The 27,977-nt window shown below is 40.4% G+C and overlaps 1 protein-coding gene across 4 annotated transcripts in view; it reads right to left on the bottom strand.

Moving 5' to 3' along the window:
- Window positions 1-27,977, bottom strand: part of MTA1 (metastasis associated 1) — a 140,666-nt gene that overhangs the window by 52,923 nt on the left and 59,766 nt on the right. For all 4 annotated transcript variants that reach the window (XM_019501989.1, XM_019501987.1, XM_019501988.1 and 1 more), the window contains exons 6-11: window positions 22,777-22,894; window positions 20,063-20,165; window positions 16,258-16,357; window positions 14,603-14,791; window positions 12,413-12,487; window positions 1,904-1,962 (exon numbers count right to left, since the gene is read on the bottom strand). In XM_019501989.1, coding sequence (XP_019357534.1) covers window positions 1,904-1,962; window positions 12,413-12,487; window positions 14,603-14,791; window positions 16,258-16,357; window positions 20,063-20,165; window positions 22,777-22,894 — 644 coding nt within the window. The remainder of the gene's footprint in view (window positions 1-1,903; window positions 1,963-12,412; window positions 12,488-14,602; window positions 14,792-16,257; window positions 16,358-20,062; window positions 20,166-22,776; window positions 22,895-27,977) is intronic.

The following is a 27,977-nucleotide window of genomic DNA, read 5'->3' as shown; positions in this document are numbered from 1 at the left end:
TATGAGATCAAAGACGTGGCGGGCGAGAATAAGAGGGTGCTGATCTCCTAACTGCCACGGCAAGGGGGCGCTAGCAGGATCACGGCCGCTCGTAGGCCCCACTCTGCGACAGACAGGCTCACGTCAAATCAGTAGATTTACCATCAGACAGCACCCACTTTACAAACTGGATTCTTCTTCCATTGTTTGTCAATTTTCCAAACAATTATGAAAGCAATTCCATTGAACTTAAGATTTTGGATAAATAGGCACAAGGTATGGGTGAAATGTCTCTCCAAGTTTTTACTGGCTAATGAGTTCAGGCACCTAATGAGCTCAACAATACATCACACAACGATTTTACAGTAAAAATTCTGGGGCAAATTTTTGTGTATACTGAACTGTATGACCTCAATCTGTATTGCAAAAAAGTCCAAGTATGGGAAATAGGGAACAGTTAAACAGCAAGCACAAGACTGAGAAATATTTCATTATGTGACTGGAGCAATGGAGATAGGAAATTAGCATTTCTTTGTAACACATTTATACCTAAAGTCCATCAACACTGTAGATCCGTATGCAACCTGATGCTCACTGCCACATAAACAGTAATAGCTTCCATGAAGAACGTTACGGCTAAACAACAAGATTACAAAAAAAATGCTTTTGACTTCATCTCGAGTACTACATTCTGTTTTGGATGGCTTGCTATCGGAGAAATATTGACCCATTTTAAGGAATTCAAGAGAGGAAAAAAGAATCATCAGAAGCTTAGGGACTGAGTTGTTACATATGTAAATCTTGACTTTGCTATGACTAATAGGACACATGGTAAGAGTTCATAAATATTTGAAGGGTGTTAACATAAAAGGAAGGAGAGGAATTATTTAGGGTAGTACCCCAGGGACTATCCCTAGTAGTTAAGGGAAAAAAAATCAAGTTCTATATAAAAAAAACCTGCCTGACAGCAGGTTATATTATAGTGCAGAAGAGAGTCTAAAAGGAAGAAGCAGATGTTCCACAGCACTGAACTGTAAGAATTAGAACAGACAAGGTGCAAGGAAATGTATTATGGTAAACAATCCTCTATAAGTTAACATTAATTAAAACCAATCTATTATTATTCATCAGCTATTAGCTATTCCTTTTTGTTGATTATACTCCTAATTCATACCAAAGTCATGAATCTATGTTCCATAGATAAAAATACCAACTCAAAGGTTCTGCATTTTTTAAAAGACCCCAAATTTTTAGGTTCTAGTTATGGCCCTGCATGGTAGTGTTATGGCAGGGGCAGAGAAAGCAAGGAGCCACCTCAAACTACACTGCAGCCATAATTTGGGAAGCCCAAGACAGTAGGCACCATTTGAAGCACTCAGAACCCCAGAGTGTTCCCTTGCTGTGTACACAGTATAACTACATGCTCTTAGCCAGCCTTACCCAAAAGTACAAGAGGGCATTCTCCTTTCTTTCACACACTCCTAAGCATTATCATTTTGCCAATGCAGTTAGTAAGAAAACACAACTCATAAATGATATCCTTGCCTTTATAAATGTCTATGTGCCTACAAAACACTGAACAATAGTCTGTAAGGAATAGTAATAGGGCATTTTCCGATCTAAGATGGGACCATTTTTCCCCACTTGATCCATATTAGACACCAGAGTTCTTAGCTATAGATAACAGATGACAAATATATGCTCAAGTTCAAATGAACACTAACTCATTCTAAAAGACTGGAATAATCTTCTTACTCATATTTATCTTAATTGCTAACCCTTCTGTCATGCATGTTCTACTATGGCTGCTCTATTTTATTTTTACAAGAAAAACTCTGCATCATACTTCCAAACAACAGAGACTGCCAATACACAGCCCCATTGCAATAAGTTAGGAAACACACCAACAAGAAGCGATACTTACTAGTTGGGTATATATACTTGTTTTAGCTTGCTTTCCGCTTCTGCTGCTTTCAATCGTTTCTTAAAAGAGAGAAACAAAGAAAGAAAAAAAGGTCAGAGTAAAAACAGAACAGCAGGTGAATGTTTGCATCTACAGTACCTGAAAGTCAGATGATTCAACTCTGAACAATTACAGCTCATACTAATGAAAAGAAATGAAATTCATTCATGTCTTGGCATTTAGTGGCTATAGCACTCCCTTCTAAAAAGGAAACATCCACTGAAATCCAAAGAATTTTCATTGAGTTAGCAATACCATCTCCCATGACGTCAACTAGATTCTACAATGGCAGTCAAATAATCTCTCCTATGGGCAAGCTTTTAATCCATGCCCCTTTTATTCAGCTGGAATTTATGCATCAATTGCTCCCAACCAGTTTCTTCCTAAGATAAACATATTCTTCTGCACTTATTCTCTTTGTTAGCATGTACCATTTCAGATATATGCTAGCTGGACGCATCTTATTTACTTACTCTTCTGATCAAATGAACCAATTCAATTCGTTTAAGTTAAGTTAGATAAATACATTATATATGCTTCCAATAAAGGAAAAGAACCCTAGGTTATTTTTCTCTCTTGCATATACTGTCAAAAGCTTCCCCCAACCAAATTTCTATAGTACAGATGTTTAATCCCACTGCCTAACATGCCAAGAATCCCCATTTTAAATCATGCAAATAAGAAAAAGAAAGCAACACTAGAAGGTTTTTATTTGCTTTTTGTTGGTTTTAGGATTTTTGCTTATTTGTTCTTTTAATTCAAAAGGACTAGGACCAAGGGTTCCGGGTACAATGAAAATAGGAACTGAATTCCCTTGTGCTGGCATTCACTACATAGTAGTTTGCCATTTGGAGCTAAATATCAACTAAAGGTAGTTTTAAATGTTTATACTTTTACTCCTTTCTAAAGTCCATGATCACAAGATATAAATCCTTTTGAATTAAAAGCGAAGAAAAAGAATGATATTGTGTTCCAAAAGATAGGAGGCTACTAACAGATTCATAGGAAAGTAGGGCTGGAAGGGACCTCAGTAGGTCATCTAGTCCAACCCCTATCACAAAGTAAGTCCTCTGTGTCTATACCATCCTATACTAGTGTTCCTTTAAACCTACTCTTAATTGCATTAAAGAATCCTCTTGCACAATTACCAGGGACAACAGTGGAAATATCAAACACAGAGTCAGAGATAAAGCAGGATGAAGGTACTGTCAATGTCCTGCCACTGCAGGGACAGGAGGTAGTTTGTTAAAATATGCTTGACAGATCCAAGAAAGAAAACAACAATAGGTGGCATCACCTCAAGAAATATTAAAGAAAAGATTCAGTACATATTAAAAAGAAATGCATAACAGGGGTAGCCTTTCAAAACGGAGTGCTGAGGAAGCCTACCAAATTGTCTTTTCATTTTGGCCTACACTGAAGAAACCTTTTTTTGCTGGAGGGTTCCACTAATCTGGATAGAAGGATCGTAATTCCTTCCCATTAACAGAAAAGGCAGAAAATCCTTCAATCATGTTTGACATTGTCAAGTTTTTGGGTTTTTCTGGTTTTCCTTTGTTCTATCACATCTTTAATTCTTAGCCAGTTAATAAGTTCTCAGTTAACCATGTAATTGAAAACATAGTACTTATTAAAATAATGGAGAACATTCTAAACATGAGTTATCCTTTATATCACACAAACTAAACAGAAGAAAGACATTGTGTACTGGTGCTGTGAAAGAGACAAAACTATCAGTTGTCACTGGTTGTATAAACACACTAAGAAAACCACTTCCAAAAGAGGAAAGATCTTGCCAACAGTCCCAAAACAGGAAAACAAAGTACGATTTGGAATTCAGAGGAAGGAAGAAGGACCTATAAAAATGTTATGGTTTCAAAAAATGCCATGATAGATATAATCCAGCAACAAAGGTCAACAGAAGCCTGTGGAAACTGTATCTAGGAATCCGACCAGAGAAGTTCAGCAGAAAGTAATGCACTATTCTTAACATTTACACTGAACTGTTCAAAATGGACAATGCAACGACAAAAAGGCACTGCTATTCTATAAAATACTACATGTATTTTGACAAGGCTCTCCTGTTACAGTCATACAAGTTATCATTTTTTTCTGTAGTATGGCTAGTCAAATACTTAATATTAGCTCTGAGTTAATTATCTAATCTCTAAATTGGGGCAAACAGTGCCTTCCCACCTTGGTACAATGTTCTGAGATTCACAGAAATGAAATGTAACATGACAGCTGCCCTGTCTGCATATGTAGACAACCCAGTGGTTCTCAACCTTTTTAGGCTCAAAGCACCCCTCCAAAAACATTAACTCTTACTTTCATTTGTTTTTTGACCACAGAAAAAATAAATAGGGTAATTCTTCTCTTCCAAAAAAATTCAGAAATACTATACCACAACAGGTCAGAATGGGTGTTTTTACACGTGCACCAGGAGTGCAGGAGCGGGCACTTTAGCGCGCTGTGAGCCGCTCTAATTAAAATGCCCAGAGCTGCTCATGCATCAGTGTCTTCACACTTCAAAATGGCAGTGGAGGCACTTTATCTAAAGTTCAAACAAGCTTTATTACAGTGCTCCCACCACCATTTTGAAGTGCAGGGACACTAATACACGAGATGCAGAACCTGGCTGGAGAATGATAATTAACATGCTCCAGCCCAGCAGACTCAATTAATCAAGTCTGCTCCGATGTACTGTAATTACAGCACATCAGAGCAGCCTCTCAGAACATGTACAGGCACCCAATGTTTCTGACCTAATTTGAATTCCTATTATTTCAACTCAATGGGTTTATCTTGTGAATCACATAAGCGTGAAAAGTACACGGGACAGCATCACCTGCTGCAGCAGCTATTTTTCTATGCCCATCTTTGGATATCACAGCACCCTGATCAAGAACCCCTGTTCTAGACTCAAACTACAGCATGCATAGAAATTAATTTATTCATACAGGCAACATGTAATGTTGTGTAACCCTATATAGTTTGTTTCACTATACTGTTAGTTGTACAATTATGCTACCACTTTCCTAGCCAAACTTTTTAAAAAACCTTTGTTATCATTTGTAATAAAGGCATAAATAAAAATGAAATGCTAATGAATTTTTAAGCCATGCTAGTGTAAACTGTGCTAGAAGAGAAAGAAAACAAGTTTAAGGGCCAGTAGGGACTACTTTAGTTAGAAAGCCCTAGCCGATGAATGGTAAAAGTTAGGTACATACTAGAGATAAGGAAGTCTTGTTTTCAGTTCAAAACAACTTCTTAAAATCTTAAATCTTTAATTAACACCTTCCAAGATCCAATGAAGTAGAACAGGTTTGGACTGATTTACAGAAGAAAACATTTTCCAAACTGTTCAGAATTTGCCTAAAAAATTTCCCCAAAACATTAAACCCTTAGACAGACTTTGGGGGTAAAAAGGAAAATACCATTGTAAAAAAGTTACTACTGTACTTTGTAATGCCAGGAGAAGAGAAGGTAGTTTGAGTAAAATAAAAAGTTACTTTGTACTTTTTATACTCCTTTCTCTTTTATTAAAATGCCAAATTAATACCATGCATATAAAGGCCATTTGTGCTGTTTATTGATATTAACAGTTACATTTATTAAATTACTTAATAAATAAATTTGGGAGAAAGTGGGCATTGATTAATACCTGCCACACAACAGAAGGTTCCACTGAGATAACCCAATACACAAATATCAATTTGGATCACACCACAGCTGGTAAGGAGACAAAACTTAATGCTTATTGGTTTAATATTTTCATTTGGTGGGCTATCAGTTGCCTAACTGGTCAGTTATCAACTGATATTCATCAGGTAAATGTCATTAAGAGTATTGTATAGCTGGGCAAACAGAATTGGGAATGATGCAGGCCCTCTTAACACAGTACTGTAATCAAGTGGGGAAGGAAATATTTCCCAGATATGGGGGCTGAGTTGCTCTTTACTTGCAGCCTTAAGTAATCGCTATCCCAAATTAAGCCAGTAATCCAATCTCTGACAACAGCTATTACCTTGTGAAAGTTTAGCAAAAGGTGCAAGAAAGCCAGTAACACGTAATCACCAAATCATTTGTCCATAAGAAAGGTGTCTCCCCAGCATCTGCCAGTTAATAATTGGTTTATGCCCTGAAGCATGAGGGTTTATGTGTGTTAAAATTTTAATGCTATCTAACATAGCTGTAAATGTTCTCATCCATATAAATATCTAATCTTACTTAATCCTATTAAGCTCTTGGCCTGAATCATATTTTTGTCTCAGTGAGTTCTACTGGTTCATTTGTACATTGTAGAAACAAAGTATTTCCTTTTCTCTTTCCTCCCAAATTTGTAAATCTGGGATATTACCAATTAAGCTTTTTTACGGGGGAGGGGGGGTGGAAAGACGGAGATAGTTAGCCACGTTAGTTTGAACTCAGTCAGAAGATAGGGTAGATATGTACCTTTATAGACTAACTAAATAAGATAGATTACATTAACCAGAGCTGCTATAGTTCTTGAAAAATTAAAAGTTTTGCATAAACAAAAACATCTGTCTTTTAAAAATCCGTTCCTGGGTTTATTGACTTCCATGGGGCCTGGAGGATGGGAGAGTCTCAAAGATGTACAATATTACTGTTACTATGCTATTGGATAGCATTTTTGATGGAAACATTTTCTGAAAGAGAAAAGCAATTTTAAAAATAAAATGAGAAATGGAATCCAAAAACAAACAAACACAGTGGAAATTTTATTGTCAGCTATGTAGAGGATACTTTAATAGAAGTTTGAAAGCATCTCAAAACCTTCTTCCTTTCATTTTCTAGGCTTATATGCTTTATTCCACCTTGTTTGCCTTTACTAATTTTTCAAATGCCATAAAACTTAAGCTATTACTTCTAGGTGAAGGCTATTGAGTCCATGATGTATTTAAGAGTAGAGCTTTCTAAGTGGTCAACCTCAAAACAACATTTCTCTGCATAGTTATGTAGCATCCTGTGTGTCATCTGGTTGCTGAAACTGCAACTATTCCATGACACTGAACATAGAGTGCCGTACTGGATGAGACCAATGGATTATCCCCTATTTGTTACCCACCCTGGCATCTGCCATCACTGGTTTAGAGATGCCAGAAGATATATCCCCAACTGTTCTTTTCAATTCCTATTAATGGATCTAGAATTCATGCTTTTGCCTGGTCTCTTTTTGAACCTGGCTATAATATGTGCCTCTACAACCTGCTGTGGTAATGAGTTCCATTGCATATAACATGTAAAGAGCTTTAGGGTGAAAGGCCCTATATAAAAGTGACAAATATTTCTTTTATAGTATGTTCAGTTTTTTGGGGGGAGATGGTATTTTGGGAAGACTTAACACAGAAGTCCCATAAAACCTTTTAAGCTTAATGACAGCAACTGGAAATAACTGTCGCTTAATCAGGATGTTATTAGCATAACTCAGGATTTAAGCAATCCCCTAAATCCTCTAAAGCATAGATCCCATATAAATGTAGGCCCCTTCAATTTATCTACTTTTGTTTCTCTTTTTCTGCTCCCCATTCTTCAGTCCATGGAGAACTCCAAATAATCTCGCTCACCTCTGTCTCTCCCTCCCACTCCTCTTCCCAAATCTTGCTTTGCAGCCTCTTTCCCCTGTCACCTGCTTCCTGACCTTATGAGTCACACTTGCATGCTGCTGTCCTTTAAGCCCTAATCTTCTCAAGGTTACAGGCTGTGGGTGTGCATGTCAGGGAAAGGGCAAAAGATAAAAATAAGTGAGAAGTCTGCAATTCTCAAGACGCACAACAACACTAACCCAAGCAGCCTCACAATCTTTTACCCTTGCCATCCCTTTGCAATGCCCCAACTAATATTTGCAGTTAGTTTTACCTTAATTATATCATCTCTCATTGGAGACAACAAAACTCAATTATATTAACACATCCCACTTGACAACCTCAAGTCAAACCCAGGTTCATGGGGTTGTTGGGTTTTGTTTTGTTTTTTGGGGGGGTTAACACACATACGCACAATTATTTCTGAGCTACTGGATCACTATAACATTCTTCTTGTGTAACTTGCCTTGTTATAACCAAGAGTACTTCAGGACATTGTACTGCATGTCTGCCAAGTGTCATGGATGTGTTCATCCTGCTTCAGAAGGATCATCCTCCTGGGGCTGAGAAATTAAAGAACTCTCCTTCTTCTCTTACATTAAAATATAACAATGTTCCATACAAGCCCCTCTCTTTTAAAGAAGTTTTCAAATCACCAGTGAAGAGGTTGATAAGGTAACAAGTAGAAGTTATATCAATAGTCCTCTCTCCCCAACTATTTCCAATTCAGAGATGTGCTCTCTAGTGAACAGACTTGGCCAATCTATTTTAAGACGGCAGTATTTCATTCAAGGGGATGCAAGGAACAGTAGACTGATGATGTTTCGCTCAACCTTTTTCAGGACAATTCTGAAATGGTTTCTCCCATAAAAACAATCTTGCAGCTATACAGACCAGTATCAAGAAGTTCAGTACATATCACAGGGCCATTTACCCCAACATTAGAACACCAAGCAATGGGGGTCCAGAAAGGAAAAAAATCTCTTAAATTCAATTGTGGAGAATGAGAGCACTCTACTCCCAAAAGACTTACCCTGGGAGATCTGCTCCCTTTTTTTTTTCCTCAGATGTTTCAGTCTTTAGTTATGCTAGTGAACTTATAGTCTTACATACTAAAAGGTAGGCAGAATTAAGCCTGCAATATTTGAGAAAGAGAAACATTACTACAGACAGGAAACCACAAGAAACTAGTGGCATGCTAGTCCTATACCACAAAAGAAACTGAAACAGCTTATCAAATTAAAGTATCCCAAGATAAACTGTGTCCACCTCAACCATATAATTCTAATCCCTTAAAGACAAAGGGACCCTGTACTAACCCATTCCACCCACTGGTCCCTGTTCAACTTGAACTTTTCCAGATTTTTCAAACACAAATGATTCTATGCTCTGGGGCAGGTGTCAAATATCAGATCCAGGCTGGAGAGGTGGCTCATCTGATCTTCTGGTTTCTCTAGTTCCTGCACCTACTCACAGCAGCACAAGCCGTGAATCCTAACTATGGAAGGGAAGTTGGAAGGAGGGGAGGAGTACCAACAGGATAGGGGGGCACCTCACTAAGTGAATAGCAATTTTAAAAAGCAATTGTTTCAAACACATTGAGCTACGGTGTTTTATGACCACACACAGGAATGACACTGCCCTAGATGTTTAAAAAAAAAAACAAAAAAAAACCTTGATATTTATTACTAGTTGCTTGCAATATTTGAGAATTTGAGATGTGATAATTAGCTCAGTTCTGACTAAATTAACTCAATCCACAAATTACCTCCAGAAGTCACAAGTACAACTCTAAATTTTATCCCAAATTCCTGCTTTCAGCTACACTGTTGAGCAGCATAGGAGAGATGGGCTGATATATTCATGACTGTAAGGTACTCTTTATGTACATGTGCCAACATGATCATTAGAAATTGCTGTGTTTTAAATTGTTGCAAAAACAAAGAAGGTAACAAAGCCTTTCATGCAATTAATATTTTGGACTATCATGTCTACAGAACCAAAATGAAGAGGAAAAGGAACAGCAAAAGAAACAAGTTACTATTTCTTAATTAAAAGGTACTGAATACAAAAAACAAGGGTTTTACAACTGCCCCAGTTTTTCCCCTTGCCCAATATCTCAGCAGCCCTGGACTGGATACAGCTCTTTAGAGCAGTAAACACTAATCATGCTGGTTAGAGGTCACAATAGACCAACAATGCAAGAACCTCTTAATTTTCTGCTTCATATATCACCCCAGCCCCTTCCTTGCCCCATAAAGGAAAGACCTTGTAGATCAGGGGTGGGCAAAATGTGGCCCGGAGGCTGGATGTGGCCCACCACACCTTTGTCCAGCCCGCAGGGCCCCTAAAAAATTTAGAAAATTAATATTCATCTGCCCTGGGCTGCCTGCCATGAAGCCCTTGATGGCTTGCCAAAACTCAGTAAGCGGCCCTCTGCCCAAAATAATTGCCTGCCCCATTGTAGATCCATGCGACTGTCTAGCCAGCAAGCCAAAAAGCCTGCTTTTAATACCTACAAACATATATATTTCAGAAATTTAGTAACAGCAGTTTAAAGTGTCTTAACTTTGAAAAATATTTAAATCTGTCATAGTCCTGTACACATCTGGAAAGATCAAAGCAACTGCAAGACAAGAAGAGCCTCCTTCCTTGGCTTCACCAGGAAGGAGGTCAGATGTTCAGTTCTGACCCTGATAATCTACACTTCAACCAGCCCAGTTTTCGTAAGCCAGATGACTTCTCATAATGTTAGCCACCCTGAGCCCACTCCCAAGGAGTTGAATTTTCATTCCACAATCAAGAACTAACTAACAAAACAGGGAGACATGAAAGACTTCCCTACATGCAGCTGCTTTATTTGCACCACAGAGAGAGCATGCCTCTCCATTAGCCCTCTTAACAATGATAGCCACACACACACACAAGAAGAGCAGAAGCCAATTACTGTGTCAACAGTACATACAGTTTAAAGGAGAAAAATGAAGGCTTGCTTCTTTTCAGTATTTTTCCACCCCACCACACTTCCTTTTTATGTCCCACATTTCTATTGCTTAATTCTCTCAAAAAGAAGAGAGAGTATGTCTTGCTTATAGTAAGGACAGTAATAAGGATGTCAATAATAACAATACTACATACAAAACACACATGCTCATTCATTAGTCTAATCTATCCACAATATCTCAATGCAACTAAAAGTGGAGTTCTACTCTGAAAATGAAAAAAGTAAATGGCATGACAGGGAGCTCCACATTCATTTCACAACTTAGGCAAATACAAAATACATGTTTTAGATATCTAGGACCTGGCAGACTGTTTGCCAGGGGAGAGAAGGAAAATGGAGCTTTACTGGATGAGGTAGTACGTTAGTTCAACCCAGCTCCCCAGACTCTGTATAGATCAAGTGCTTCAGTGGGGCTTTTTGGTGCTTTTATCTAAAGCTGATTCAATCAGCTTTAGATAAAAGCACCAAAAAGCCCTGCTGAAGCACCCAATCTATACAGACGTTGGGCAAACCAGGTCAAACTAATGCGATGCTTCTTCTGGGCGTGCACTGTGCAGTGTGGGGGCACGCCAAGCTTACAGCACTGTTTGGTGGGGCGGTTCACAGTTATAAACAGGCTTATCTCAAAGCCTGCTGTTCAATGAAGGAAGCTAACTTTTTTTTCCCACTAGGTATTCTTCTCACTAATATAAATTGTTATAAGTATATTAGATCTAATAACACGATGCTGGCTATATTAGAAATGCTTAGGCAGAGATTTCTCTCTCTCTTCTTTGTGAACTATCCCATCCAACTCTTACAGCTAGTTTTCAGTAACTGGATTTCCATGTTTCTGGTACTGTACTTTGACTATTTAAAGGACCAAATCATTCTCATGTTTAAATACTGATGAGATATAACGGGAGCAAATAATAGCCCAAATTGGCTTGTACGTGCATGGGCTCAGGTAGTGCTGCTCAATCTTTCTGGTGCATGGGAAAGAGTAAGTGGGACACAGACAGCCCAAGGGCTGCATCTGGTGTGTGGCCCAATCCTGCAGCTGTGTGCTGGGTCCAGGCAATGCAAGGACCTGATCCAACATGAGGCCACGTTATGCTGCCCTGTGGCGTTCCCACAGTTCCAAAAACGTAGTGGCAGGGGAGCACTGGCAGCATTACTTGACAAAGAGTTCCCAGAGCTACAGCAGTCAATAGTGCCACCACTGCCAAATTTCCTGGAGAGCGCTCCACAGGCCAGATCCAACCCACAGGCTGTGCTTTGAACACAACTGAGTTAGGGAATCACAGCCCATCAACTACTCTCCCCCGTTCCACCCTCTTGCCCTCCCCAAAAGATGCATGTTATTATGAATGCTCTAAGTTCCTCCACTGGAGGGGCAAGCATTTGAATCTGTAGTCCTGGTATGAGCAGGTAGAGACAAGGCATAACCATGGAGAGGCTGTTTTATACAGCATCCACCTCCTCCCCATGGAAATCTATGGGAAGTTTGCTGCTGAAGCAAGTGCTGACTTTGAACACTGTAATATGTGGGGATTCATTTTATTTCCATCCCCAAACTTAAGATAAGCTAATATGTTCTGCAGCAGTCTTTTGAAAGTTCTTCTAACAGACAATAAGAGAAGGAGCAGTTGTGTAAGGAACACAAATGGGAATGCCGCAGGTTTACCTCTTCATGGAGGCTGAAGAATTTAGTGATGGGGGGCCACTTCCCATGGTCTGGAGCCCAGTGAAATCCACTTATTGCAGACACTGAACCCCAAGAGAAAGCAAGCAAGAGAGATCAAAGCAGCAATGCTCCCCTTTAAAGGCAGCAAGAACAGCTCCTGTTAGAATTAAAGGAGCCGTGCTAATTTCTCTTACCTGCTGAACGTATCTGTCTGTAGTTTTCCACATATAATAATACTCTATTATGCTGGTTAAGGACTTCCATGGAAGCTAGGGACATGAAGAAAAAGCAACACAGTCATCACAGGAAGCCAGTACAGCGCTTCACAAATTGTCATGATTCCTTTGACAGAAGTCTTACAGCACAAAGTGTTTGATACATGATATATCTTCCTAATAAAGAAGCCAGTCATTATCTGGACTTCTTACAGGCACCAAGCACTCAAGATCCATGTAAATGCTTTTCAAGTACAAAGCCTTCACTTTAGAACTGGGGCACAGCATAGGTAAAACCATTCTGTGTTGGCTCCACTTCACTCCATTCAAGGAGCAAAGACCCAGTGTGGTAAGTGCCACACTGACTCAGACTCTCTGGCATGCAATGACACAGAGCATAGGCACAATTTTAATTTGCTCTGTCCAGCAGGAGACAGCATATAGAGGAGCCACAATGCTCTGGCACCTCTACTTGCTAGATCAGAAGCACAAGAACCTTAGATGGAGCCACAGCAAAACAATGTTGGGCTGGTTCCAAGTCCCTCTACCCAAGTCACTTGGATACTACTTCTGTTTTGTTCCTATCAAGGAACTTTAGTGCAGACAGTATGCCCCACCAGGTCCAAGGGGCAATGTCCCAAGACAACTTAAAAAAAAAAAATTAAAATAAACGTTTAGAGAGGAGTTTCTAAAATAGCTTTTGAATAAACACTCTAAAAATCTCAAAAGATTTGTCCATGTACTTGTACTCCTCAAGACAAATTAATTTAATGGATACCTGGGCTTTTACAACACTCCACCAAATCCTGAATCCAATTGTGGTAAGCCAAACAATTTTAAATTAACAGAACTAAAGAAAAGAACTGAAGAAAAGATCATCATGATTTGTAGGTTAAACATTATTATTGAGCATACAGCCGTCTTTAGTAAAAGCTCTGCCCCCCCCACCCCAAGCGCACACTATTTGTCCCCCCCAATTTACAGTTCAGTAGAAGCAAATATCGCTGACATGATCCACCATAACTGAATCACTTTACTGAGCAAAACGTGTCACCCCTTGCCCTGCACTGGACTCCTACCCAATGTGGGACAAGGGGTGACATGTTTCCTTTGCTAAAGACATTCCCTACCTCTTGCTGCCCTGTGCCTTCTTGCTGGGACCCAGGTTGACCAGTCCTAAGTGAAACAGATTTGCAGGGGTCATGGCAAGGAGGAATGGGGCAGCATGGGAGCTGGAGCCCAGTGCCCCATGTCTCCAGGCTGGGACCTGTGCTTCATGTGGAGGCATGGGTCAGTGTGGTGCAGGAGCTAGGGATTCCCCAGCATGGAGGCACAGGGTGCCAGACACTTCCCAGCTCCTGTGCCTCCCTGCATATCATGAGGGTGCATCCCTTTAAACAGGGAGAGTGTGGAGTTCCCCCCACTTATGGAGATGCACCCCCGAGATTTCCCAGGAGTGTCTCTCTAAGCAGAGAATCCCAGACTTTCCCTGATTATGAAGGGACAGCAGGAAGATCCTTGCGGTTTTGTCTCCATAAGTGGAGAAACTCCAGCTTTCCCCACTTACTGAGATGCATCCCAAGATTCCCTGGTCCACGTCTCTGTAAAAGGAGAAAGCCAGGCAAGTGCTCCAGGTGCTTGTAGCACCCGATCCTGCCCAAGAAATTCCCAAGGTGTACAGGATCAAGCCCCTCAAGTCTCCAGAGTACCTGCCCAGGGCAGCTGGAAAGTGGTCTCCCTCCAGCAAGCAAACAAATGTCTGCCACAAAGCAGCACAATCTATTACCTCCTTTGTCATGGCCAAGAATTGTGGGCATTTGTGGCATGACAAGGGGTATATGACTGTCTGCTTATTTTGCCTTTGCACCACCATAAAAAATTTTTTACAGCTGCAAAGGCAAATAAAGGCAATGTCCATTTTTAATCCCAGTGTTTTAAAAATTATCATAAAGTATACAGGAGCCTCCCTGCCCCCAACAATCTTTGTCTTCCAATTTATAGTTTGACAAATGCTTAGAGATTCCTCTTTTTCAGAACAGAAAGAAGATACTAGATTATGTATCAACTGAAATACATGTCTGTTGTTAGGCAGTAGCATTTTGAAGCTGGAAAGAGTTGCTCATAGCTTGGTTGATGTTCACAAGTTCAAAGCCATAACTATTCACTTACAAAATCTTGCTGAATGTCAGTGAAATCTTTTCCATATTTTTCTAGTGCTTCCTCAAAGAGATTTGCCTCCGAAGCAGACCATTCCTCCATTTCATCCCTGCACAAGACCGGCCCACCTTGTGGTACAAGGGCAGAGATTGCCTTGGAAATGTCATAGACATTTTTGTGCAAAGTGTCCATAGCATGGAACTAAATAGCAGATTAAAAAAAAAAACAAAAAACAAAAACAGAGACACTGTAAGTACAACCACAGAGAAAACAAACACTTAAACATGAAGCAGCTATGACAGGAACCTGATGGTGATATATATCTTGTGCTGAATTCAAAGAAGAACACATACTTCCACTTAACAAAAACAGATAGAAGTAGTTAACAATGTTAGTCTGAAGTCCTGCCTTCTGCCTAAAGAGAGTAAATATTTTTCCAACCCCAGAATGAACATTTTAAGACAAGAAATGGATCATATTAACTAATAATGGTGTTTTTGGGAAAAGGTGATCCCACGTAGCCATAATTTCCACAACAGAACAAGCTCAGAGGACAAGACATGCAAAACTTAAACTTGTTGTACGTTTTATTTATCTAACCATCTATAGCAATTATAACTAGAAATCTAAGAGCATAAATACCCCTTCTGGGCAACCCAAAACACTTAAAAAACAGTCAACATCCTAAAGGGAAAGCAGCGCACATCAAAAACACACAGCTAGCAGGGAATCATCCCCAGGAGCATCATCCTTCCACAGACAGCAGAGTTTAGGTTTACTGGAATTGAAAACTGATCATTTTCTTTGACTAGGTCTGGCATATGGTTGTGTTTATGATGTCATAATATAAATAGTGTCAAGACTTGGCCTCATTCTCTGAGTTTTGTAGTTTTGTGTCAGATGTTATATGTTGTTAATGAGTAAGGTTATTAATCATTTTTAAAGTTTTGTGCATATGAATTTATTCTACAGTGCTTTTTCTAGGTAAAGTTTTAATGGCTCCAACAATGGGACTTTCACTTCTCTCCAGAAACGCTCTAACAAAACAAATGCATCTTGTCATCAGGATGTTTACCCTGATATTCAACCTAAATTTTCCTTTTCATCTCACTATTCAAATCCACAATCATTTATATTTAGAAAATGCTATAACTACTTCTGTTTTTAAATTACTTACAAATAAAAGTAATGAAAAAAACAGGCTGTTGTGAAAAGCAACATTTATTACTAGGGAAGAACAATCAGATTATTAGAATTTCTATTGTGGTCTTTTTTGTCCAATGTTGCCTAGAATAGCCCTGAATTTTTGGAATTGATCAGACATAGCATTCCAGATTTATCCCACCATACACAACAGCCAAATAGTCTTTGTGTTTTTCAGCATAACTACTTAGTGCATGCAATCCCTTATGTGACTAGAAAGAACTGGGCAGAAAACATTAACATTTCCAAAGTGGCACTCTCTAATCTTGCTGCAAACTGATCCATGATTGCACAACTTTAACTTTAAAGACTTATTACAAAAGGAAAGAAAAAGATCCTTTGCAAAACAATAGCCGGATCCTAACAGACTACACAATCCATCTACCCCCTCTCTTACCGATGTAACTAAGGTACGTATTTTACATTTCTGTCAAAATCTTCCCCAAATCCTCTTAAAATCTTACCAGTGTAATGTCCCTGGAGGCTGCTGCAGCACTCATGTGCAAACTTGGCTGTCTGACAGAACTACTGCAGTCTAGAGCTCGGGCAAATGTACCAACAGAGCTGAAAAGGATTAAACAGAACATTAACCTTGCATGCAAAGTGAATACAGTAAAAATGTCTAAACAGCACTTCTGAGGAGGCTAGCAGGCTTCATTATTTGGTATCAAGACTAAATATTTTGGCTCTACTTCTACGACAGAGATCACTTTCCTCAGATGTAGCTTGTTATGTCAAATGTTTCATTCTGTTTAGCTCACATGACTATCCAGTTATGCTTATATAAAGGAGATACAGTGAGGCACTCAGGAATGATAAAGATGCTCCTCTATCTTCTCACAGCAGCTCCTGGATCAGCATTGCACTGGAAACTTGGTCTAAAACAAGTTTCAGGAACATCAAAATCCTTTTCACAATGATGAGAACAGATTTTAATTATCTGAAGGCACAGAGGAGAAGAGGCAGCTGCCAAAACAACAGGTGGAAGGAGGAACAGCAGTGATCCAAATTAAATTTCTCTAAACATTTCAGCCTATTCACATTTAAACCATTAAATATTTTGTAACACAAGATACCATATTTACTCACATACAACACGCTCCCAAATAAAACACACACCTTGTTTTCAGACGGAAGAATGTAGACAAAAGATTTTTCCAGAGTCACGCCCAACTATGCAACAGAATAAATCCTCCTGGAAACAGAGTGTCCAGGAAGAGTAGCATCTCTGTGGCAGACTACTTCCTGCAATGCCACACTTCTTCGACACTGTGCTCTCAGAAGGACTTACTCCATGTCCCACAAAGTTAGGCCCCAGATTCTTGCAAGAAGCAGTAAAAAGACTATTACTTCTTTACCATAAAGTAGTTTTTTTATATATAAAGTTCCTGCAAATGAAGTGGTGTTTCCACATCATAAAGCCTCATCAATATCCTACCAGCAACTTACTTGCTACATCAGGCACAACAGTGATCAACCAAAAAACTCTGGCTGTGACAGGGTTAACACAATACTCTACCCCTTAAAGTTTGCTGAACAGACACAAGCAGCAGCCATCTTGGAAGATGGACAGTTTCTCCAGAACTGCTCCTTTTCCAGCAAAGAAAACAGTTTCCCTGCTAAAAAAAACATGCACCCCAATTTCAGGGGGCTGATTTGACAGGGAAACAGGTGTGTGTTGTATGTTAGAAAATATGGCAACTATGTTTACAGAAAGGCCTGTATTGGGAATAGTACTACTCAGGTTATTCTTGATACCAGCCTTTCCAGCTTATCTGATTACAGTCCCAGAATTCATGTCATCCCCATGCTCCTTCACCACATCCAGTTCCAGTTTGTCATATCTTTCCAAGTTTCTCAAATATAATCAGCATGATCAAACTCCAACCAGAAGCAGAACTGATCAATGTTATACTTATGGCAACACATACATGGATGATATGAAAGCTAATTGGGGACAAAAAGGAGGCACTGCGGCATTAGTGCAGCACTCTGTCTTGGCTACTATGTTTTGTTTTTAGCTAATTAACCAGGGCCAAATGCCATGCTAACACAGCTATATTGCCCCTGCCATACAAACTAGCTCTGCACAGCACTACATGTCACACAGACATACCCTCTCTCCTCTACTTCCCCTTACTCCTCACTTACCTTATTTTTATTATTATTTTCTTCTGTTCCAGAAGAAACCAGTGGTGTGTCAAAGCCAGTGGCCTAGACGCAAACTTTTGCTTTAGCGATTACACAAATCAAAGGGAACAATAATATATTGTGTAATCAGCAACATGGAAAAGTTACTAGCATCAGTAAATTTCACTGTGGTTCTCTCCTTTTGATGTAGCCACAACACAAATGACTCCAGGGGAGCTAGGGAGTGCCTGCATTATTAGTTAAGCCCAAGCTAGCTATGATATTTTCCAACACAGAACAAGAATAACATTTTTGCCTCAGTTTAGCCAATCATGTTTCACCTTTGTCTCCCTCCTACACAGCCTACACTGTGGCTGAGAGTCTTCAAAGAGCTTTCAGTTAGATGTTCAAACTGGAAATCCAAAATCGACTAGCCGTTTTTGAAAAGTTTGGCTGAAGTTTCCTTCAGTGACCCATTTGATCTAAAAACAAAATCTGGGGGAAATAACATTTTCTGCTCTTTTTTTAGTTGAATGTCAAAATCTTCCTCTTGCTTTTTAAAAATATTTGCAAGTACAGAAGAATTAACCCGATTCCTTCACTTTATTCATTCATTTCTTCCCTACAAGGTCCTACATTATATCTCACCTTAGCATTCTGAATTTGTTCACTGATATTTGGTAAATACTGAACATGCCTCTGTGGTACTGACCATCAGCTTTCATGTTTATACTAAGTAGTGGCTCCAATTCAGAGCAGGTCTTCAGCTTATTTTTAAGCCCCCTTCTTTATTATGGATGCTTTCCTGACCTGGCTCCAAATGCATGCTATTCTCTAGGGATTTAAACACCGTGAAGATTTAACGCTACTACCTAAGAAAGAATCTTTTCACAGAACCATGGCTCCGTTTCACCAGAGGGCATAGATTAGTCCACCCTCATTTAGGAAAACATCTAAAGTACTTAAGGGGTTGTTGGTTGTAGCTGTGTTGGTCTTAGGACACAGGCAGACAAGAGTCTTTGGATAACTGTGATATCTTCTATTAGACCAACTAAATAGTTGGAAAAATCATTCTTTAGAAGCTTTCGGGTACCCACTGCCTTCTTAAAGAATAACAAACTCTTCCTGTGCCTGAAGAAGGATGTTTGTACCCAAAAACTTCCAAAGAACAACTTCTGCAACTACTTAGTTGGACTAATAAAATATATCACATCTACCCAAAGAACCTTGTCTGCCTAAAGTACTTAAGCATTTCACTGAACAGGGACAATTGCTGAATCGAGATCCAGCCACTACCATACCCAATACAGAGAAGTTTCTACATTCTAGAAAAACAAATCTCTGCTAGCAGTTCGCTACTTCCTACACTCCTCTCTCCAATTAACACCTGCTTCCACTGATTAACTGCACCCCTCTCCCCAGATGCCAATGAATCCACCAATTTTCCATTGATTTTAGGCTTTCAAAAACAGTTCTATAAATTTCTCTAATAGACCATAAGAATTTCCATTGTCATTATTTCCATTTAACCATTTAAAGTTTTTCATTCACAGGCTGGAATTCAAGTCCAATACTTCTACTATAAGACACCTTGGTAATTACTATATTTGCATAAGCCTATAGGACAAAGAAATCCAAGGACATTAAAAAAAAATAATGGTGTAAAATGGAAGAGGTATGAATATTTTTAGCATCCAGCAATCACACTGACTTTAGAGGTTTTGCCCAAAGTTAAACTGCAACTAAACCATCATAATACTGTACCAGCCCTCCTGGAAATTACATATAAGAAAACCCTTATCACACTCAAACTGAATGCTAAAATAGTCAACTACTGTGATTTGTCAATATATAGAGAAATTAGGTGTCGATACAGATTTTTAATTGATTTGCTTTTTCTGGTATTGTAGAGTATGAACTTATAAGACTCTTAAAACTCAAGTAACATCTCTCACTACAGCATGCAAGCCACATACTTTTTGGTTACTGATTTGTTTGATTCATTTAAAAGCTCATACCAGACAAGCACACAGAACATGAACACTGGGATAGAGACAGAAGAAGGTTAAAGGGATAAATGTTTTTGAAAACAGATTCGTATTTTCAGTTATTCCCGAGAAAAAGATCAAGTTTTCTTACCGTGCTACAACCAAGAACTGGTCTATCTGTTTGTCTACTAGTGGGTTAAATGCTTCCCAAACTTTTGTTTCAAGTTTTGATTGATCTCTTCCATCATCCTCACCTAGTTGAAATGCAAGTTAAAAATGTTTGGTATAGAAGATTTCAAAAGAATAAAAAGTATTTTACTTCTGGATTTTGTCTCTCACAAAACAATTATTTAACTCCCAAGACGCTTCATTTGTCAGAGGTACATTATCTGGCTGCAATTTCAAATTCCATTCAGTCATTTGTCTTTGGCAAACTCAGCCCTGCCTGGCAACTGGATGTACAGCTACCTGCTCTGCCTGGCCCACAGTCAGATTCCCAAGCACTGGCACTGCAAAATACATTCCAATTCCTACCACAGTGCTCTCTGGTCTACACTGGGGCCCATATCCCTTACTGTCATTTTAGGCTACTCTTCTTGATGCCTGGTACAGTTTTCTAAACTTGTTCACATCCATCCCCTCTTAACAGTGCTTATTCACATTTTTCTATATCATCAGATGCAAAAGACAGAGGTCAGCTATTGCCAACCAACCCTATTCTGGAGCAGTTGCTGCTTCAATTTATTTCAGAGTTCTTACTTCATAAAGCATTTCCTCAGTTACTTTCATACTGTGAAAGGTCCCTACAGGCTGGCCTAGGGAGTCTAGAAATGCTTCACTATAAAGAAGCAGCACATGATGCTTGGAGAGGTAGACTATTAACTGTCTACAGCTGCCAGAAAACTATTTTCTAAGGCAACATGCTCATCTGATCAGCAATGTGAAACATGCATAAAAATGCAGTGAAATTGCCAGTTTGTTCAACTTTTTCAGTGAAGCATACAGGAAAATGTTGACTTATATGCTTGATGTATTAAGTATACAGAAAGCATTTGCATATTTGATATTAATATTATGTGTGTGCATGTTTTCTTATGAAAAAAACCCATTTATGTTCCAATCTAAAAACTAACTAAGCAGCCTCTGGTAATACTGTGCACTGCAGCATAAAGCTGAAACATGTCATTGTTTATTGTACACCAGTTCCTGGCAACAAAAAGCTGAGAATTTGGGATCTTTTCACATAGCACTGCTTATTATACTCAGCAAGCCACAAAACAGATTTTTAAATACATGCCTTCATTGTCATTCTTCTTTCATTTCCCTTTTACTTTCACCTTTGCCACATTTTACTGTTTTTATTTTCTTTTTTTTAAGTAGTCCTTTAGGCCCAATTTTCATGTCACTTGTTTAACTAGCTCCCTCCATATTGCCTGATCTGTTTCTTCCTTCTCCCTTCTTTCTCTCATTGCAAGTTCTCTTCAGCCCTCCAGATTCAACCTTCTCATTCCCCACACAAGCAGCAGCGCCAAATCGATCAGAAGGTACTCTGTTGGAGGCATTATAGCACAATCTTTCACAGCTATCAGACACTCCTGCCTCCAGTTTCCTTCTCTTCCCAATCCAGAGGACATAAGAGGAGTCAGGAAGCAATAAGGAAGTCTGGGAATGCTATGCTCTCTTCAAAAGCTTTGAGGATTCTTTTTTGCCCTCACTTCCAACTTCCCAGGGGCAAAGAGGAAGCTCCTATACGGTTAGCTGTTTTTCCTCCTCTTGACAAGCTAGCCAAGCTGCCGCTGAAATAATATTAGTTTCACATGCAGAGCAAAAAGGAATTGAAATCCGTCTGTTCTACAAGTGACTAAGTATCAGTGTTATTTCACACCTGTGGCCTGTGTAGAAGAAAGGGGTTGGTGAAGTCCCTTGCACTGATTCAGAACCGCTCCTCTTCTGGAGAAAGGAAGAGATGATCCCCACATTGCCCTCACTGGCTGTCTCCCTGTTCTGAGCCCAAGCTATAAGAAAGTGAAGCTCTCCATAGCACCAACTACTGCCCAGCTTCCCTTTACTTACAGCTGTGGGGAAAAGAATAACCATTCCTATGGCACCTCTGTCCCTTAGACCAGGGGTGGGCAAAATGTGGCCCGGGGGTTGGATGCAGCCTGCCAGGCCATTCTATCCAGCCCACAGGGCCCCTAAAAAATTTAGAAAATTAATACTAATGTGCCCTGGGCTGCCTGTCGAGCAGCCCTCAATGACTTGCTGAAACTCGGTAAGCGGCCCTCTGCCCAAAATAATTGCCCGCCCCTGCCTTAGACATACCACTGGAGGACCAGCAATCCATCCCTCCTACTCCACAGGCCAAGGTCCTGAAGGAGCAGCCAAAAGTGATGGGTGATGAGGCAACTACAGTGAGAGGGTACCCAATAAGTTATGGGCAGCTTCATGAGAGGCATTTAATGGGAGACAGGTTTTTAGTGGACTTTGGCAGAAGGAGCGGCTTGCCTCATAACACAGAAGGTTCTACATGCAGGGGGGGAGAGGGTGAGGGGAAGGAGAGTGGGATCTGTCCTCCTGGCAGTTCACAAGTGTCTTTTATAAAATAGTAGGCTCTAAGAGAGCCAATTAATTCAATCCATTTTTTTCATAAGATTTTATGATCTGGACAACTGCCCACTTAAGACTGGACTAAAATCCAACTAATTGCCTCCAGCTGGCAATAACTTTAGTCATTAACCAACCCAGCCATAGGTCCCCATGTGATCCAGAAGTGAAACATTCCTCTTCCCATGAGACATACAACCTATGTACATGCAAAAAAGACCATTTTCAACAAGGTAATTCTAAAGAAATAGTGAAAATTACCCTCTTTTAATAAGTCCGTTATATCTGCCTGATATCTGTTTCCAACTCGAATTTCTCCTTTATCAGCCAAGAGAGTCTTTTGTTGCGGATCATACACTAATGAATAAAAGAAGAAATCCTAAAAATAAAACACAGAAGCAAAAAACAAACAGCATTATTAATATCCTTGGTACGTAATCACCAGTTTTTACCTATAGGTTCTGTTTTGCTACCTGGATATTTTTAAGTCACGTGGATGCACTATGAACCTAACACCAGTTTTAGAAACCAAAATGAAATGTTACAACTTTCTTCTGTCTGGAATGTAAAACAGTCCTTCAACAGACCTTTCAGCTAAAGTAAGCTACTCCCTCTAAATGAGGCTCTAGTACTACAAGGAGCAACATTCCAGGATGAGGACATCCAACCAGCAGAACCATCAAATAAGGAAGACAAATTTAACCTCCTGCAAACTGGAGAAATCTCCTTCTTCCCTAGGAGATCACATCATATGCAGGGCTGAACCAAATTAAAAAAAATAATACTGTACCTTACAATACACTGGATGGTGATCAAAAAGCATTCTGGCAGCCATGTCCATTAGTACCTACCCACATTCTCCAAGCTTGTCCTACTCCCTTAATGTCTGCTCCACAATTTGCCTACATTTATCAGGGGCTGGGAGGAGAGTGGAGAAGGGGACTTACTGATGCTATAGTAGCTCTATGACTTATCTACATGGGACTATTTTGCTGCATTAACACAGGTGTGAATTTAAATTAATGGAGTTATAAAAAAGATAAGTCTCCATAGACATACTGTACTTCTGGTCCTCCCCCCTACCCCAGTTAAGCTTGCATCATTTTGAAGGTGCTTCAAACAAGTGGCAAAAAAGTCACTCTTATACTGGAATAAGTGCATCACCCCAGAAGAGTGCAGGATTATACCAGTAATAATTATATCTGTTTAACACTGCTAATATAACTGGTAAAACTTTTCTGTGTAGATCAGCTCTTAGTTGTACTAAGACAGGGTGGGCAAAATATGGCCTGCAGGATGCATCTGACCCACCAGGCAACTTTCATCTGGCCTACGGACACCCAACCAACGAATTGTACCCTGCCCAGCCCTTCCACCCACAAGGGTAGGAGTGAGGTGCAAACATATACACACACACCCCACAACATACCCTATTGTGCCTTGCTTCCACCCTCATGGGTGGAAGGGCTTGGCCCAGCCAGCAGCAGCTTCCGGGCAGGGCTGCTGCTGCCACTGCTGCAGCCACTGGGGCACCTGCTCATCTTCCCCAACGTCCTGCTCGCTCTGGGCAGCAGGCAGGGAAGTGGTGGGGGCAGGAATGGGGTGGAGCTGCAGCTGGACAGGGGCAGAGAGCATGGGTCTGGGATTGGAGGCAGCCCAGGGTGTGGTGGGAGCATGGAGCTCAGTTGGGCAGAGTGTGAGTGTGAGGGAGGGTGGGGGAGTGTGGGGATTCCCCCTACCATTCCCCTATATGGCGTGCAGCCCCTGCTGCTGGTAGTAGCAGCAGCAGGTGGGGACGCTTGGGGCACTTGTGCCCCATGCAGGCGCTGCTGCCCAGCACGCAGTGCCAGACAACGCTGTGCGTGGGGGCAAAGAGCGCAGCTGGCTGGCCTGCCTCTATCCCCGCACTGGAGCCAGTTGCTTTTCCCCCCACCCGCACAGGTCCCGGGACTATGCTGGAAGTGAAGGGGAGCACCAGATCCTGCTTCCCCATGGAGTCCTGGCACCTGTGCAGCAGGAGGCAGGGAAGGCAGCCAGCTCCCACTTGGGCTTCTCTCAGTGCTGAGTGTGGTTCCCTGAGTGCAGGAGCTGCAGGCACATTATATGGAGCCCACACAATAGAGGTGGGCTGGGCAGGCTGTGCTCCTTGTCCCCATGTGCAGAGCTGCACACCACAGGGCCCCAGTACAGAGCACAAGTGCCCCCACCTGCTGCTGCCAGCAGTGGGGGCTGCATGCAATATGGCAACCAGGGGTGGAGCAACTGTCAAGAGGCAGGGCTACCCATGCAGCTTGACAGCTCACCAAAACTTACTAAGCAGTCCTCGCGCAAAAATAAATTGCCTGCCCCTAGACTAAGACAACAATGCCATGTGTGCTCAGCAAAAGTAAGCTGGGATAACTGGGACAGATGCCTGGCTATTAAGTGTTCACTACCTTCTCCAGTTTTGAGAAGGAAAAGTGCCAGATACAGACCTTAAAGAACCTATTTTCCGCGGTCTCTCTCCCACCAACACCACCCCTCAGAAGCAAGTCAAGCAATGAGCAAATAGTGAATTGGTTCTAAATGGAAGCAGAGGATTGCTAGTTTTTCCCACCACATGTTGCCCCATTCTGTATCAACCTCATTTCAGGCTCTGTATCAACCTCATTCAGGCCCTTCCTTACATATGCTTAACTTGCATTCTCCTCCCTTCTGTTGCTTTGTATCATGTGCAGACAGCAGAAAAGAGTAAATGATAATCCCCGTCTCCATGATTCAAGCTTGAAGTAGAAGGTAGTGCCACTGAATGGTGACACAGAACTTTGATCTCAACTGAGAGGATAAACTGTACAAGCAGAAGGAATGGAGAAAGCCATTGTTAGTTTGCAACACAGATTGAAGCCTCATGGTAAAACTATTGCAACCTAACACTTAACTCTATATGTTGCTTCTGCTTCCCTGACTCTACTTGTTGCATGCACTCATCCAAGGCTGACAAGAAAATTCACATTACGTTTCATCCCTTCTCTCTATTTTTATTACGAATGGTATACAAAATTCCAAAACATTAAGTCACAACAGTATTGATGCACTACATTTTTCCTCCATTGTCAAAGTGCCTTTTTTTAGATTAAGGAAAAAAAAATCAACACTGGTGAAATGGAGACAGCTTGCCAGTCAGAATGCCTCATGCAACCAGATCCATCTTGCACCTAAAGACAGGGATTCAATCCCAATCTCCTACTGCAAAAGAAGCAGCCTATTTCTACTTTTAAAATCCCCAAGGCAGGTGCAGTCTTTCTTTTGCATCTTGCACACCACATAACACACTGCTGTTGCTGAACAAAGGCCTGCATCCAACACTGATTCACAACCAATGGAGCCTTCATATCGACTTGAATGGGCACTGGATCAGGCCCAGAAAGAATGACATCTCTCTGAGAATTTTGGGTTTCATTTCTGTTGACATGAAGGTCTCTTTACATGGCTCTGTCAGTATAAAGGAGACTCAAAATGGGTGTAATAGTAATTTATGCAAGAACAGCATAAAGAAGCTTTAGTGTCCACGGGAAATAGGCTCACCATTTCTTCAGTTATAAAATGCTACATTTAAGACTATGTGTTCTCACATAAATAAAAAAGTAAAAGGAGGTTCTCCTTTGCACATTAGTGTTACAAATGCAGGGAGTGTTTTATTTGTGTTACAAGGCCATAGTACCCATCTCTAGTATCACAGTATACCCAGTGCAACAGTAATTATTTTCAGGCAAACTGTCCAGCAAAACTACAAGAACTGTAGTATATTATAATACATGGCAGACTTGGAGGGGGCCCATATTTGCAAATTCATTACTTAAAGCAGCCAGAGATGGCAAGATGGCAAGCAGAACAATGCCAGTGCAACTCTTAGCTGGCAGAGCCAATTCTGCTGACATTTTGCCAGCCAATCCCTTCCCCTGGCATAAATACAATGAGGTGGGCATAAGCAGGGCACATGTCTAGTGTTGCTGTCACAATTGTAACAGACGCCAATTATGGATTTATAAAAGTTCTTTGGTCAAGACTTCCAAAAATGGAAGCCTAAACTTTGGCTTTGAACCTTGTATTCTAAGCCCCAAGCCTGCTTCACATATTTTCTACATTTCTTTCTTTCTGCCAATAAACTAGCTGTTCTGCACTTATAGGCTAGAGAATTTAGATGCTCATTTGTAAAATAAGCAAACAGTTTTTATTTACAAAAAAACGTTACATTTCTCTCCCCAGAACTGTAGCCTGCAAAACTCATTCACTATGGAACAGACGGTCCTTGGGTTTGAACTTGCATACGGGCACTACGTGCAGATGCCCAATCCCAGATATCCAGTACTGCTTTTTTCCTTTATTCATAGAAGCCACTATTTAAAGAGTAGCGAAAAGGAAAAGAATAAGAAAGGAGGAAAGATACGTAGATCTACAAATACAGGGAACTCCCATGAATGTACAGAAGTCTTTTCCCTTTCTTTCCGCTCTCTTTGATCTTACAACACACACGCACACACACTCTAAAACCTTCCCTTCTCATTTCTTTATCCTCTACGCTTATCGGTGTTTTTTTTACCAAAGCAGAAAGGACCTTTTTTAGCAACAAAACACTCTCAGGAAATGTTCTCCCTTACTGCAGTTTCTCCCCCAAAATGTCTGGATAAATATAAGAAGGACACAAATATACCACAAGCCCAAGCACTTGGCTCAACATCCCAGTGAGAAAGGAGAAAGTTACTTGCCAGGGACCACCTTGGTTCATCTCCCAGATCTGCAGCTGAACTGACCTGCCTCAGGCTGTGCAGCAACTCACCCTTCTGTTTCAGTGTGCCCATCTATAACACGGGGATAATTATGCCTCTTCCTTTGCAAAGTGAAATATTTTGACGAGGAACACTACGCAAGAGTATGGCATTAACAAACTGTGAAATAAAATTAGTTTTACTAAGCTTTTGTTAGTTAGAATTTTCTCCAAAGCCATTTGGTGGTGATCATTTCTTCAAACCAACAGAACCCATCTGACGCACTGCCATCTGAAAATTTCTAATTACTTAAAGAAACTTGACTATTTAATAATTAAGACATGTTTAAAATGCCTGAAATGTGAATGCCAGGCTCATCTTAATCTCAAGGCTGTTAACAAAGTCAGAAATATGTTTAAGGAAGCCTGATGATTAAACAGATTCCAGTTTGCAAGAATGATCTCCTTTGATTTTTCAGACAAGATAAGGAGTGTTGGTTGCCCTACTGTTTTTAAACAAGTCAACTTTTTCTCTTATACAATACTTAAGTCTTCTCAAAAGGAAAACATCACCCTTGCGGATGTGTTTGATATATCCACTGAATAGTATATGCACATATACTGTAACATTTAAGTGATACTGAATCATTATAATTCATTTGCATCTTGATATACATGAAATTTAAAAGAAAACTTGCTAATAATCTCGGGGGGGGGG

This window comes from Gavialis gangeticus, unplaced genomic scaffold, assembly GCF_001723915.1.
Source record: "Gavialis gangeticus isolate Ggan-Ray unplaced genomic scaffold, GavGan_comp1, whole genome shotgun sequence".
NCBI classification, from domain to species: Eukaryota; Metazoa; Chordata; order Crocodylia; family Gavialidae; genus Gavialis; species Gavialis gangeticus.
Note: the sequence above shows the minus strand (reverse complement) of the source record. Positions and strands in the feature narration are given on the sequence as shown.